General features: G+C 34.4%; 1 protein-coding gene across 1 annotated transcript in view; it reads right to left on the bottom strand.

Moving 5' to 3' along the window:
* Nucleotides 1-16,276, bottom strand: part of NAALADL2 (N-acetylated alpha-linked acidic dipeptidase like 2) — a 1,292,620-nt gene that overhangs the window by 456,230 nt on the left and 820,114 nt on the right. Inside the window, exon 7 of the mRNA XM_032407181.1 lies at nt 1,077-1,227. Within this exon, the coding sequence (XP_032263072.1) occupies nt 1,077-1,227 (151 nt within the window). The remainder of the gene's footprint in view (nt 1-1,076; nt 1,228-16,276) is intronic.

Genomic DNA, 16,276 nt, shown 5'->3' on the forward strand with positions numbered 1-16,276 from the left:
CTAATAATGAGACAATAGACTGTAAAAATATGTATCAATAAGGTCTCAAGGAAAATTCTTAAATGGATTGTTAAAAGTGTACTTTAGAGGACAAAGCAGTAATCAGTAGACCTAACAAAATTTATAAATTATAACTCATATTTGATTGAATTTACTTCTTTGTTGGAGAGTTATTGATTAATCAGTAAAGTTAATATGCATAGAGAGAGGACAAGTGGACTTGAACAAGATAATTAGAAAGTCTTTTGTGACATTTTGTAGAAAACGGAAAAATTTTGGCAGAACACATGAATAATTACATGATTTTTTTTGTTGTTGTTAGTTTAATTATTGACTGTAGTGTCATGGTTAATGGGTTGCTACCACCCTGGAAGAAGGTTCACAGAGCTTCTTCCCCAGCCAAGACTATATTAATGGACTACTTGTCAATGATACGTTGGACAGAAATTCAATGATGCAGGGAGCACCCGCCAAATTCAGTTGTCTTCTCTCTGCCACCTGACCCCCCAATAACATGAACAACTTATTGAGAAAGAGAAGGATGTTTGATGCAAAGATGGCCATTTTCTATGCTGCTAGTGAGTAAGATCCCTTCCCTTAGGGAGCCAGACAAGTTGATCCTATTAACGCCATTCTTTTCCAGCATCATTTCCCACTACTTAAGTCACCTAACCGGACCATGTGTACCCCTAGACTCTGTACTTAAAGTAATTACAGACACCCTAAAGCAGCAGGTATTTTATCCTTCTAGGTATTTGTATGGTTTCGACCTATATGAAGTGCTTGTCCCACCTGGTATTAATTTATCTTTCAGTCAATCAATAACAACATATAAAATATGTTTTTCTTTGCTAACAATACTGCAACTTATCCAGACAAAAATCTATTACAGACTTCTAAAAAAGTTTTATTCCAACAAAGGGATAGTCTATAACTTGAGCAGATAAAAATCATTTTTTGAATATGGAGTGGTAAGAATTCTTCAACTTTGTTATCCCTTGATTAATTTAGCATGTACTTAATAAATTACAACCTGTAATGCTTAAAAGAATAATAAAGGTTAACAGCACACTTACCCACACTTGGATAACCAGGCGTTGAAGGGTCTCCTCCTGGGTTCAGTGATACCATGAAGGTATCATGGCTAAGATTTGCAGTCTTTGGTAAATCGCAAGGATCAATATACAGAAGAACACCACCAAATCCAGCCTTTTCCAATAAGGAAAGCTAAAAGAGGAAAAGAGAAAACTATTAAAAATATTATCCTATGCATTGAAAGTAGTGCCATTTGATAACTGTCAGCAAAATAAGATGACTCCCCCCCACCCAAAAAAATAAATAAATAAAATAAAATAAGATGACTCTCTTTTCTGGGTTTTTTCTTTTAAAATGAGCAGGCACTTCAGATTTCCCAATTATCAATCCACTGGCCTCTTCCTTTTTTCCTCTGTCTCAACATTATTGTAGCAGCATTCCTATAATGTCTGTATTTGATTTCAGTTGTCTGCACATGGAATTTCTCCCTCTCTCACTTTTAATTATCTAAGTAGATCTGGAGTCTCACCTTCATGAGATTAACAAAGGATCTACCAAAGACAAAATTCTGCTGTAGAAGAATTTTTCTGGCCACTATCATGTCCTTCCCTTAAAGCCAAGTCACCTGCAGCATTTTGAGATTATTTCCTAGAGGGCGAAGCCTGTCATACTAGTTGCTAATATGTTGAAATACTTTTATACTGTTTGGCAAATAGCCACTGTCCTGAACCCTCCTGAGGGCCTCCACTGTCCTAGTCACTCTGATCTATGCCCTGGATATTCCAGTCATACCTTGCAGATATAGCAACTGAGGGATGGAAAGAACCAAGAGGCCTCCTTCTGAATGGTCAGTTCCTGCTCTTTGTCATTAAAGATTTTGAAAATAGTTCCTGATTACTTCATTCGAGATGTATCTAATGCAGATTCCTCTCTGTTCTTCAATATGTACACAATATATAAGTATGATGGGGCAGATGAACCTGACATTTCATGTTGTTTCTGTTTTAGCTTGATAAGTTAATTTTTTGGGTAAAGAGCTTAGTGTGACTTACCTGATGTGAGAAACAATACTTATAATTTGGTAATCCATGTGTTTCCCATGAGAGAGGAAAAGCACGTAGGGGGACGTAGGGAAATAATGGAGACTACGACTAGGAATCATATGAAATGTAGGCAGTCGCTGTTCATTGTGTGACTCTAGTTAACACCTATACTTTGCTTCCCAGGAACTGCTTATCTTATTTATTAAGTTTTACAGTGGACTAAGCAAGGTGGCCGTTGTGGGCCTAGCTGGGCCCCTCCATGAGGACAGCATCATGCTTATCTTCTGTACCAATGTACATATGCACTTAGCAGGCCCAGAGTAGTCATTCACCAGTATTGCTAAATGAAGGGACAAACGAGAAAGATGCTGGCTTGCCACAGCAGCGACTCTAAAAAAAAGAGAGAGACTTCTGAGGAAATACTTAGGATGCACTTATTTTTTCGTTGTTTTAAAGATTTATTTATTTATTTATTTATTTATTCATTTATTTAATTTATTTATTTTAGAGTGCAAGTGGTGGGGAGGAGCAGAGGGAGAGGGAGAGCATCTCCAGCAGACTCCCCACTGAGCGCAAAGCTGGATCTAGGCTCGATCCAAACACCCTGAGATCATGACCTGAGCTGAAATCAACAGCCAGATGCTCAACCCACTGAGCCACCCAGGTGCCCTAGAATGCACTTCTATCGGAAAAATAAAACATATGATTAGACATATAATATGGTTTTTACATAAAAGAAGTTATATGCAGAAAAATAAAAAAAAATACTTGATTTAAGTACATTACATTAATGGCATTTTTTCAACTCCTTTAAAAATATTGTTTTCCAATTTTTGAGTAATGAACAAGTAGGTATTATTTAATTAATATATTATGTGAAATAAGATCTATTTAATTATTAATCAGAAAAAATAACCCTTAGAACCTAAGCAAAGAACAATTGACTCATATGTTGAGTTAATGATTTTCTCGTCAGAGGGAGAAGAATTTAGGGAGAGGGGAAGAATGAGAAAAGGAAAAAAGAGCAAAGAATATGTTAATAAGAGGGCCAGATTTAAGACTGACTCTCCAAAAGCTCACACTGAAGTCCTTAGGGAGGGCTTCTAATATTTAGATGCTGAAATTGCTACTTTTAAAAAGAATGATCAATGGAATGATTTTGAATGTTCTGCTTACTATAGAAGAATAAATCAAGAAAAATATGAACAATTCCAGAAAGCAATTTTTAAATATTAAAAATTGCTTTTTAAAAATTTATTAAAGTGACTTGTGATCATTAGAGAAAAAAAGATACAGACAAAATAATAATAATATTAATTAATAATAATAGCAACAGTCCTATTATCCTATTATTCTATCACAAAATATTCTATCTATTATTATCCTCCCCTATTATCCTATCATATTATTCTATCAAGAAATAGCAAATGTTAATATGTTGGAGTTTCTAAACCCCTTTATTTGGGCTTAGACACATATACACATATCCTAACAAAATAAGACCACACACCATAAATTTTGTAATCTATTTTTTCACTTAGAAGCACATACTAAATATTTGTCCATGTTGATAAGTATACTTTTATACAATATTAATAGCTGTATACTATACATATGTGAATGCTATAAATAATAAAATAATAAAATATAGAAAGGCTGAAATCATGCCATTTGCAATGATGTGGATGGAGCTAGAGTGTATTATGCCAAGAGAAATAATTAGAGAAAGACAAATACCATACGATTTCACTCATATGCGGATTTTAGAAACAAAACAGATGAACATATGAGAAAGAAAAAAGCAGAGAAAGAGGAAGCAGACCATGAGAGACTCAACTATAGAGAACAAACTGAGGGTTAGGGGGGTGGGCGCTGGGCTAGATGGACGGTGGAGATTAAGGAGGGCACTTACTGTGATGAGCACTGGGTGTTGTATGTAAGTGATGAATCACTAAATTCTACTCCTGAAACCAACATTACACTACATGTTAACTAGAATTTAAATAAAAAATTGAAACAAAAAAATATATAGAAAGGCTATCAAATATTATTTGACCAGTCTTTGGCTGTTGGTTTTACAAATTTTGAATTTTTTATATCATACTTCAACAAACTTCCTTATAGCTAAACCACTGCACAAATATATTTCTTCATGAACTATTACTTCCACAGGTAAAATTTCTAGGTGAAAGTATTATTATTTCTATGATTTTTGATGAACTATTTTCCCTCCAGAAAAGCTATAACAAGTTACATTCTTACCAGTCATATATCTGAGTACTTGTTTCCTCTATCACCAGCATTGCATATTATTTTTTAAGAAATATTTGCCAATCTAGCCAAAAATTACTTGTCCATTTTTTAAATTTACAAGTGAAGTTAAATTTATTTTTGTTTGTAACTTTGGCCACTTGCATACTTTGAGAATTACCTGCTGGTGAAAATTTTTATGATTCCTGGGGTACTTAATCATTCACAACTACATATTGAGTGTCACTTTTGTGCAGGTAATATGCTGGCATTGGCATGTGGAGATAGGTAGGACAAAGTCCCTGCTCTGCTCTCAGGAAGTTCAGTTAACCGGTGGAATGAGGAATAGTTTTCATCTCAAGTGTTAACCCCAATTAACTGGCAATGAGTGGCTGCCTGGGGGAAGCATTTTGAGGCCAAAGTGGACAATGGCTCTGTGAGAGGTGTCTGCCATGGACACATGAAAGGAAAGTGGTGATTCACATCTTTTTGTTGTTGTTGACCCTGCGGTAGTGGGATGGTCACATTATCTTTAAAAATCTCTTTTAAAAAGCCAGTACATTAACTATTTGACTATTGAAAGTTTATGAAACCTAGTGATTAGAATTTATCATAATCAAAAATAAAATGCTACAGTTGCATATTTTGTTTCTTCTGATTATGTTTGGTAAAACACTGTGATTCCTTTTATAATCAATATATAACATGATATTTTTCTATACATGACAGCTTACAATGAGGCAATGCAGTTTAATAGTATGGTATCTTTTGCCAGAGTTGATTAATTCCCTACAACCCTGAAGAGATAGCCCTATATGTGATTTTAGCCCCCTCTTCTCATCCTCTGCCTGTAATGGTTGGACCTGAGGTATATACCTCTCCAATGTTGTCAAATCTGGTTCATGATGCTGTCCCTTGTTGGCTGCCCTAGAGCTCTTAAATAAGTAGCTTAATTTGGTGACCTAATTTTAGAAATTATCTATTGCTGGATTTCTACTGAATTTGGCAGTTGAGGAAACTGCCTATATTAAATCAGATTTTTTAAAAAAAATGTTCCTCTGCGTTGTTAGCATTGCATTTTGAAGATGGTGAGGTAGTGGTTGCTTAAAATTTTCAAAGAATGTACTATTCTGGTGAGATCATATTCTTTAAAAATGCATTCAAAGGCAAGTCAATATAAAAAGGATGAAGCCAGCTGTCATTGAGTTGTCTGCTTTTGACTGTCCCTAGGAGCACAGGTAAAAGTTGTTAGCCCTGCCCAGCACCTTTCATACCTTCAGATCGCTTGGGCCTAGGTTGATGATTATTGGGGGTCTAATTCATGAAAAGAGAGGGCAAACGTAAGGCTAAGATTTCCTAATACTAAACTTTGATTATCCTTTGCTTCTCTCTCTCTCAAGTACATATGCGCTAAGTTTGGGGTTCTTTGTCATGCTTTCCACTTTGTAAACTAAGACAATGTTCAACATAATAGAGCCAGTTAGAAATTGGAACGGAGACATAAAAAAATGAGTCAAGCAAAGGGTATTGAGCTCAAGTGTTATAAGGTCATGTACAGCAAGCCACGGCCACTGACTAGTATACTGTATGACCCATTGGACTGTATCATCCCGCAACGGCACCATTTCCTGATTGACACAGTGTCATAGGAGTATGTTTCCATGAAAATAGAAATCGTTAAACCAGCAGCATCCTACTCACATAGCTTCCACGCTTTTATTTCGCTCAAAGATTACTAAGTGCTGAGCCAACATGAACCTTGCTTAAGTATTCATGGGTGCTAAGATCTCAAGACACCTGATATGCCTGAGATAGGTGCTGGACTAGAAACTGAGAAATGGTCAATAGTCATCCTGGGACACTTTTCTATTTCTTTATGCAGTCAGTCAACTCCCTTCAAGCTAGGTCATGGCTCCACCGACAAAATAGGCATCATTTGAAACAATTATAGTCCTCAAAGTAAAATTCTATTGTATTTTTTATCTCCAGGAATTCATAAGGATTTGATGGGTATTTTTAGTAGCACTAGACTGTGATCTACTTGAAGACAGGAATGCTGTAGCTTTATTTTATATCCCCAGTCCCTGGTATAGTAGCTGGCACCAAATGATTTCTCTATTGTTGAGTTAATGAATAAGTTAGTGTATGTATCAATGAGTGAATGAATACATAATGCATATGGGACAAATGTATTACGTGAATGTTATTTTATTCCATATTTCACACCCACTGGCTGGAAAACATGCAATACATTTTGTTTGTGGCATTTTGTACGTATGTCTGTTGGAATATGAATGTAAGTATTAATCCATCTTGTTTCTGAAATTAAAACACACACACTCAATTAAATGTGTTGTTTTCTCCTTAAGCTTCTATAAAAATGTATAATTAAAATAGAATTTGTTTTGATTTTTGTTTTATTTCATTTTATGTTTTGTTATCTAAGAGTTAGAGATAAGGAGTAGTGGAGACTAACGCACTGGGATTTGAACATGTGAGTTTGTCTTGTTGACAGGGTCTTGCAGATAAAATGTCTTTGGCTAACTTCAAGGTGACTGATCCCATATTTCTTGTTGTGAACCATATTAATACATTTTTCCTTGTGTATAGTGTATAAAGCTAGGTCCTAACAGTTGCCAAATAATTGCCTCTGAAATAAATGGTACTACAAATCCATGGGCAGGATACAGCAGTCTTACTGAGCAGATCTTACAAAACTCAAAGCTCCCTGAAAACTACTCATTCAGGGAGTAAGTAGTCTGGTACCTAAAAATGGTCCAACAGAGGCTTATATTCCCATTGCCTTAAGACTGGCAGCATGTGGGTGGCTGCATGGCACTCATATATTCAGGGAAAAAATCATTCAAAGGAGATCAAAGCCAGGAATCATGAAAGGGAAAGGACCCTGTTCTGATTCTTGTCACTTAACTTCTTCCCTTCTTGACTTTTATTCTATTCAATCAAAATGTTTTTTCTATTCCGAAAGGAGGATGCTGTTATGAGTTAGACAATCCACTTTCCAGTGTCTTCACTGTGAATTCCACAGCTAGACTTTAATCCATTTACAGGTGTTCCTAAGTTATCAATTCATCCTTCTGAACCCATTGAATGTCAGCCTTGCTCTTTTTATTTTCACTGGTTACAATGTGTGGAATCCCTCAACTACACCCGATTTCAAGAATCGAAGTTGGAAGCTTGTGATTTTCTCTGTTATTTAGCTTCTTCAAAACATTGGCTGAGCTCTAGAACCATTTCTCTGGCCTCCATGGCTAGAAAAGCTTTCTGAGTCTTCATGTGGAAAACAAGAGCAAATATAAAAAGAGGGCCTTAGTTTTACAAATAAAATTAAGGTCCACTGTTGCGGACTGAATTGTGTTCCCCTAATATTCACAAGTTTAAGTCCTAACCTTTAGTACCTCAGAATGTGACTATATTTGGAAGTAGAGCCTTTAAAGAGGTAATTAAGGTCAAATGAGGTTATATTGATGGACTAATCCAGTATGACTAGTGTCCTTACGAAGAAGAGAGATAGACATCAGAAATGTGTGTACATAGAGAAAAGGCATATGAAGACACAGCAAAAAGGAGGCGATTGACAAACCAAGAAGAAAGGCTTAGGATAAACCAAACTTGTCAACACCTCGATCTTCAATTTTCAGTCCCTAAAGCTGTAAGAAAATAAATTCCTCTTGAAACTACCCAGTCTGTGATATTTTGTTATGGCAGCCCTAGCAAACTCCTACATTCACATAAGGTGCCAAACTTTATACAAAGACTCAGGAAAATAATTGTGATCAGAATCTAAGTCTTCTGAGTCTTTTTTAAACCAAATCATCAAGTACTAATTGCACATCTACTATGAGCCAGATACTGTCCCCAAAGTGGTTTGTTGAATTTCATTCAGAATATCTGATATGTCATTTCAATTCCCACTATGTAGTTGTTGAAATTGTGATTCAGAAAGGGTGAAAGGCTGATCCACAGTCAGAACTACTAAGTGGTAATTCCAGGGATCAAACTACAATTTTCCAAATTCAAGTCTGGCAATCTTTCTGCTAAAGCACACCTTTCCTTTCAGTTATACATCCATCTTTTACAAAGACAAATAGACTGGCTAAAGGGTGAATTTATAAAACACATCAGATTCTCTTGCTGTGATTTGCTTTCCGAGAGGACACTGGAATCAATACCGTGTGAATTATATGCCTGTTTATTTAGATTGCTAAAAAGACCTGGATTTTTACAAAGTACTGTCAGGGAGATTAATATGCATTATAACAGAATGTGTTAAGGATTCATGGCCATAGTAACAGAAAAATAAAAATAAACTTAAAAAAAAACATGAACCTAACATTTCATAGCACATTCTTATTCATGTAAATTACATGGCTCTGGCATAGATGAAAAATGAAAATATTGGACACATAATATGTGATCATTCTTTAAGCAGATATTTTGGCTTCAGGGCTTAAATTTTATGTTATTCTTCTTTCTTGAGATTGTTTTCCTTGTTAATAGGTTTGTTGTTTTGCCCTTTAATTATGTATTGTATTGTTAGTATACCATTAAAGAGATTTGTAAGATTCCTGTTTGCTTTGTTATGTTTCAGAAATAAACTCACCTTCCTTTGTTAAAGAAAAAAAAAAGACTATTATGGTGAGGAATTTTCACTGTAATCAGACTGACTATATCCAAGGCATAATCACAGCATTCTTTTTTGATTTCACCGAACACCTCTACTTAGATTTCAAATTGCTTTACTTAATGTATCCGTAGTTATTTAAATAATTCTAGTGAGATTAATAAGAAGCAATGACCTTCTGCTTTTGTGAAGAAAAAACCTGAAGTTATGCAAAAAATTAAGCCTCTTGCTGAAGTTCTAAAAAGAAACCTCAACTTTATCACACAATTCAAGAAGGAAGGAAGGAAGGAAGGAAGGAAGGAAGGAAGGAAGGAAGGGCAAGAGGGAGGGAAGATTTCCTACTTTGTAAGGTACCCTCATGTATAACATTTTTATTTCACTTTAAATTAATGTCTCATTGGGGCACCTGGGTGGCTCAGTCATTAAGCGCCTGCCTTCGGCTCAGGTCATGATCCCAGGGTCCTGGGATCGAGCCCCGCATCGGGTTCCCTGCTTAGCGGGAAGCCTGCTTCTCCCTATCCCACACCTGCTGCTTGTGTTCCCTCTCTCACTGTGTCTCTCTCTGTCAAATAAATAAATAAAATCTTTAAAAAAAATAAAAATAAATTAATTAATTAATGTCTCATTGTTCCCTGTGCAATTATTCTCATTTCACAAATGAAGTAATCATGAAATAAGTATGACTAGATCATGCCATATAGTTAACAGTATATTCAGAGTAGAGAAATTTATTTTCTTGTGCTTTTTCCACTAAACTATATTACTTCCAAATCATGAAAAAAATGTAACTTTGCAAATTTCTTTCAATTTTAAAAATTCATATTAAGTTATTTCACAACCTTTATAATGTTTGCTATATAGAAGCTTAATCTTTAAAAAATTTAAATTATGGTATCATTTTTCCAACTGTAGCTTCAAAATATTGAAGAAATGCTGTATTTTATTTCTACATTTCCTATCTTTCCTATCAATGATGGATCCACCTATGTTACATGGGTCCATTATTCTAGGTTCTAGGTTGAGAATACAAGGATAGAGTGTGGATGAGCAAGTATTAACCTAAATCATTTTATTTTCAGGGAGAGGGATTTTAGATTGGGATAGGAAACACAGTCACCTGGGGTCTTTTCCTCTGTCAAGGAGATTCATGAATTGATAACACATCATTTTTTCTGACCTATTACTCATATTCCTTATAGTCAATATTGAGGGAAAATACACAGTTGCTATTAGTAAATAAATTGCTGATATTACCAACTTCATATACTTCTTTTCCATCTGTAGGCATGCTGTTGCTCTACCAAATAAATCATGTTCAAAAAGAACAAAAAATAATAATTTTTAATGTACGTTTCTAACTTAACTAAGAACATAGTGAACTATGCCATAATGGGGAGAAACCATGGATAATAAATAAGAATTATATATCTCTAAAGATATCACAGAAATTTGTTATTGTTTAGGTTTATTGACATAAATAATTTTCCAATGTTTCACTGTGTTAAAGAATCAATACTCAAAATTTCTATTTCTACTGCCTACAAAATTAGCTCTTTAACAGAAATACTAAATAGAGCTCCCAATTTTATACACAAAGAAAAAAAATAGATATATATTCGATATTCAATGTTTTCTTAATTTTTAGTATTATGGATCATCATATGAACATTAAAAAAATAGAGTCAAGTTTCCATAGTGTTTTTATTTTTTTTTACATATATATGTATACAGGTATATCAGGTAAAAAAAAAATACCATATATATGTAGATAGATAAGATATAGATATACAAAGTATATGTATCTTCTCCAAGGTGGGTGGATATGGAGAGAATATATGAGGGAAGATTAAATGAGTAACATAAAAGAGCATATTTTTAATTACTTTTAAAACTTCACCATAGAAAAACTTTAAATCTTGGACTACCTGCAAGTGTTATATAATGTTCTAAGTTGTTAGAAATACATCTGAATTTATGGAGTTGTTTGGCTGTAGCTTGGCTTGCAAGCAACATGGCAGATGAAAAACCACTGAACTGAAAGTCTTGAACTGGACCGGCCATTAGGCAAGGGATGCTGGGCTTGCCACTGAAAAGCTATACAGTTCAAATTTCTCATCCATAAAAAGAGATGACATTTGCCCTGCCAGTCACACAAAATGACTGGCAGATTCAAAGGAGGTGGTCTGTCTGAAGACTTTGAGAAGTGTGAAATGCTATATAATGGGTGAGGTTGTTTTGTTTTGATGATGAGAAGAATGAAGATAAGGAGGAGCACCAGGTTGATAATTGAAAGAGTGTAATTTCTCCACATTTTTCTGGGATAGGGAATGCTCTTAAGGAAGAAAAAAATCCCCAAAACTAGTTATCTTGAAAAAATGTTTCTTGACATAAAAATGATGAAATTTCATAGGTTTATTTCCAAAAGTAAATATTCATATGACTTAAATCTACTCTTCCATTATCTTTCACTTATTACCAGTCTCTGTTTGCTTTTTGGTGTATCTTAGAGGAAATGTGAAAAGAAAAATTCTAAGATCCTCCCAGGCATACATTTTTCCCCAAACTGCATTAGTGTCTTTTAATTTATATAATTCTATTACTTGAAATGTTATTTTATATCTTTTAAACTTATAATAATGATTATTACATTTACATTACCAATCAAGGAAACACTATTTTTGTTACCTTCTTATTGATTTTCCCCATTAAAAAAAAAGGCAGTCTACTCCACTGAGACATAATTTCTCAACCCCTCCTGAAATTAATTTATTTAATTATATAAAACCTGAGATTTCAGTCAGGCATAGGACAAGTAACCAGAAATGAACAGCTGAAGGATGGTCTTATTCCCAGGCACACGAAAGGATTACATATACAGGGACATGATTATTTGCAGCTTTTTTTTTTTTTTCCTAGAGAGCAAATCTGAGGCATAGGTCTTGCGAGAATTCAGTAAGAATAGAAACAATTTCCATATTATTTTTTCTAATGGCACTAATTAGAAAGATTTATAGTTGCCAAACAACAGGCAGAGTGTATGTCTCTTGTCCATGCAGTTAATAGATCATGAGTTGTCTTTACAATTCTGTCCGGCAAAAATTGGCAAGGTCTTTTTACAGCACAAACACATCAGAGGTCACAGAGTTTCCACTTTCCTGACCCAGAAAGGCTTTTGATTTTCTTGAGAATCACTATGCCCTTTGGATGAAAAAAATTACCTATATGTACATTTTCATTCAGATTTTAGATATTTTTTTTAAGTAGGTAAGATAGCAAAGGTCCATTCTGACTCTGAGTTACCTTTTGAAAACTATATTCACTGTTAAGTCTACTTGCTATATTTTTCATTGCAGATGCCTAGGAGTTTAGTTCAAAGTATTATTTCAATGTACTATGTCCCAGGTGACTGAGGCGTCCACTGCAATCTTCTCCCAGCCCCTAGGACTGTATTAAGACAAAACTCTGGGCAAAGAACACATCCAGTTTAATGCCTGAGTGCACAGAAATGAAGGAAAAAGATAACTTGCGTGTATAGTTCTCAACTAGCCCCAGTGTGATGAGCAGCATTAGACTACCACTAAATACACAACACATACACACACACACACACACACACACACACACAGAGGTGTGAAAAACTGAAAAAGGAGAAAACATTAGCATAACTGATTTTATGGTTCCTGGCTTCTTTCCATGCAGGGTCATCAGAATAAGTCTCTTTTTCCATGAGAGAATGGTTTCCTATAGAGAAATGTCTATCCCATATGAATATAACTCTATACTTTATTAAAGCAGTAATATTAAGCGAAAATGATTTTTAGCCAATATCTACCTTTCCTAGGCATTTCTAGATGTTTAAAAGCTATTGTGCACCTCAAATAGGAGTAAATAATTACTTTACTTTGCTTTCTCTTTTAATTGATTAAGTTTTGCTCATGTTGTGATAACAGGTTTATTTGAAAGTGAAAGTAATTTGTTACAGAATAGCAGCTTTTATAAATGGAAACTTTTACAACAGAACATTGTGAGATGTTTAAATATTAACCAGACATATTGTTCACTCTCAACACTAAATTTTAGAAACTTAATACAAATTAAGTACATACATTATATTGTTGGGTCTTGCTTACCAGTGCTAAGAAATCCAAAATGTTCAATTCTAATTAAAAATGAAATTGAACTGCAATTCCCTGGAAACAAGGGCTGATCAGACTCAATAAGCTTTATTTAATTTATTTCAGAAACAAAATAATTGAATTGCTCGTAGACAAAAAAATGCTTACTGTTAAAGAAATACATGCTTCCAAATCTTTTGCAATTCTATTATATTTTCTAATGTTCACAGTTGATGGCATATCCCATATATATGTTTCAAGACACTTAAGCGTTTAAGAATATGCCAGATATCTTTATTATTCACAACTTCTATATGTACATTTACTAGGGCTGCACCATAAATTACATCCTTGAACTTTTCCTTTTTTAATTTTAAAAGATATAAAAAGACTATTATTCTTCATTGTAAATGTTTTACTTGGGTTAGTATTTAAAAAAAAAAAGAAAAAAGACTTTCCCAAATCCTTGACTAACATCGTTTAATTGTCACATCACCCTGGGAGATTTTTAAGATTACTCTTACTATTTTTCTTATCTGTATTTGGTTTTGCTTATTCAACTTCAGAAAACTGTGCCTCAATGAGGTGTTGTAACATTTCCATGGTTATATAGCCTGTAATAGTGAAGATGGAAACACTGGTTTTAAAATAATAGGAAAAATGGAAAAATAAACTAACCATGAATGAAGAGTATACTGTTGGACAAAGAGTGGATCAAATTATCCCATGCTCCCCTCTCTTTGTGTTTTCAATTATTTTATATCAGGATTCAGTTTGAGATCACAATGGTCCTAACACGACTAAGCCCAGAAGGTTGAAAATGGAATGGCTCCCCCAACTTCAGGAAGAGTGTTCTTTGGATATAAGGTTGGATTAAGGAGCATTGATTCTAGAAAAGTCCTAGACAGTATCTCTACCCAGCTGTGGACTTTTGTAAGAACAGCCAATGCAACAATTACAGTAGCCAAACAATGAAATAAGCAGGAATACTTCTTCAGGAGATAGAATTTACACAGGAGAAATGTCCATCTGTCGGGGATTCGTAGAAGTCACCCTAACACTGGACAGAAGTTTTATCTAAATCTACTTCTCTCATAGTATTTGCCTTGTTCAGGTAAAATAAATAAGATGAGATAAATGAAATGATATATGATAAGACGTTTAAACAGGCATATGTAAGACAGTGTCATCATCATAATTAATCCTGAAGTACACTTTTTATTAGATCTCAAAAATGTTTAGGAGAATAAAAAAAAGTATGAGTGTAATAAAGTTGGATGAACACATCAAATCAGAAAATAGGGGAAAAAAGATAAATAATAAACATTATGTATGATGAAAGAAAAATAAATAAAGCATATAAATTTTTATGCTAAAAAAAAAGAGATGAATCATCCCATTAAAATCAGAGATGTTTGAAAAGGAACAAAACCTTAGCAATGTGTTTTACAAGAAAGCTTTCTGAAACAAAATAATAAAGATTGAAGGAAATGATAAGCAAATAGGCACTTGGCAAATAAAAAAATCTAGAAGAGGCAAATTCATATAAAATATCTGAAATTAAAAGCAATAAAGATTAAAGATATACCCTACGGAATGCTAAAAATAAAATCAGCAAAATAGATAAAGGATATTCCACAAACCTGAGTGTACTAAACAGCATAATGCCAAACTAAAAATATATTGAAAATGCAAGATGAAATTCTAAAAATAGACTTATATAGGGGATATATTTCTTTTAGAATTGGACAAATTCTAAAGCCAAAACTGTAAAGATATACAGGAATCAAATAAATCATGAATTTTATGAACTTAACATTTTTCACAAAGCTCATGCACACCACAAATAATCATTTTACATGAACTTTGCCACAAAGAAAAAATTATAAAAGCTGTATTTGTATCGGTGATATTAGTTACCGTAACCCAATCAATTAGAAATGAATAAAACTATGAACAAAATTAATTTATTCCTTGATAACTAGAGATCACAGAACAAGTGAAAAGCATCTGGAACACAATGAAAAGTAGAATACATAACAATGAAACTTTTGTGATACAGTGGAACTTCTATTCAGCTAAAAACTTAATAGTTTCTATAGTTCACATATGGCTTACATAGGAACTTGGTTTTCTTTTTAATAAATTAGAAAAATAAACAAAATTAGTTAGAAAGAGGGGATTATTCATTCAGAAGCAGAAAATAATGAAATGCAAAACAACAGAAAAGAAAAGCATATACTTTATTTTTTTTTTTTTTAGAGGTGGGGGAAGGGGCAGAGGGAGAGAAGGGTGAGAATCTTTTTTTTTTTTTTTTTAAGATTTTACTTATTTATTTTAGAGAGAGAAAGAGAGACAGAAATAGTGACAGAGAGCATGAGTGGGGAGGAGAGAGAGAAGCAGGCTCCCCACTGAGCAGGGAGCCCGACGTGGGACTCAATCCCAGGACCCTGAGATCATGACCTGAGCTGAAGGCAGATGCTTAGCTGACTGAGCCACCCAGGTGCCCCGAGAAGGGTGAGAATCTTAAGCTGACTCCACACTCACAATAATGGGGCTCAATATCACAACCCTGAGCCAAAATTAAGAGTCAGAGCCTTAACCGACTGAGCCACCCAGGTGCCCCTAATGTACAGATCTGAAGAAGTATTTGCACATTGAAATATCTGCAAATATTAAGTATGGAACAAATTCATCACAACTGACAGCAAGTTGAAAACTGTGGCAGCTGGGTAAATTAAATATTTCGTAAGCAGCCTGACCATGTCCCTAGACTCAAATCAGACAAAGTATCCAGGAGTGGAGCATCTGGTCCTGCAGCTGCTCAGCACACCCTGTGAGTAGCAATGAACACCGGCTTCCCTTGGCAGCTAAAGAGGAGGCTGCCAAGGGGAAGGGCCTTTATAAAGCCAACAATGGGCAGAAACAATGCCAAATTAATATAGAAATTAGTACAGGCATGTGCCATTTTGTCTCAATTACAAAAGTCAAATCTGCAAAGAGGGGAGTCATATCAGGCTTTAATAGAGGCCTGTGATTTTTAAATATTTAAGTCATAAACATTAGGGCATACTTGCACATGTTTGTAACCTCTCTGGATAGGAGACAATGGAAACTAAAGGAAAGTCGGATTCTTCTATAGCTGCACGCTTGAAGAAAAGGAGATTACTCACTGACAAGTTCATTTCTGC

Source organism: Phoca vitulina, unplaced genomic scaffold, assembly GCF_004348235.1.
Source record: "Phoca vitulina isolate PV1807 unplaced genomic scaffold, GSC_HSeal_1.0 scaffold8, whole genome shotgun sequence".
Classification (NCBI taxonomy): domain Eukaryota; kingdom Metazoa; phylum Chordata; class Mammalia; order Carnivora; family Phocidae; genus Phoca; species Phoca vitulina.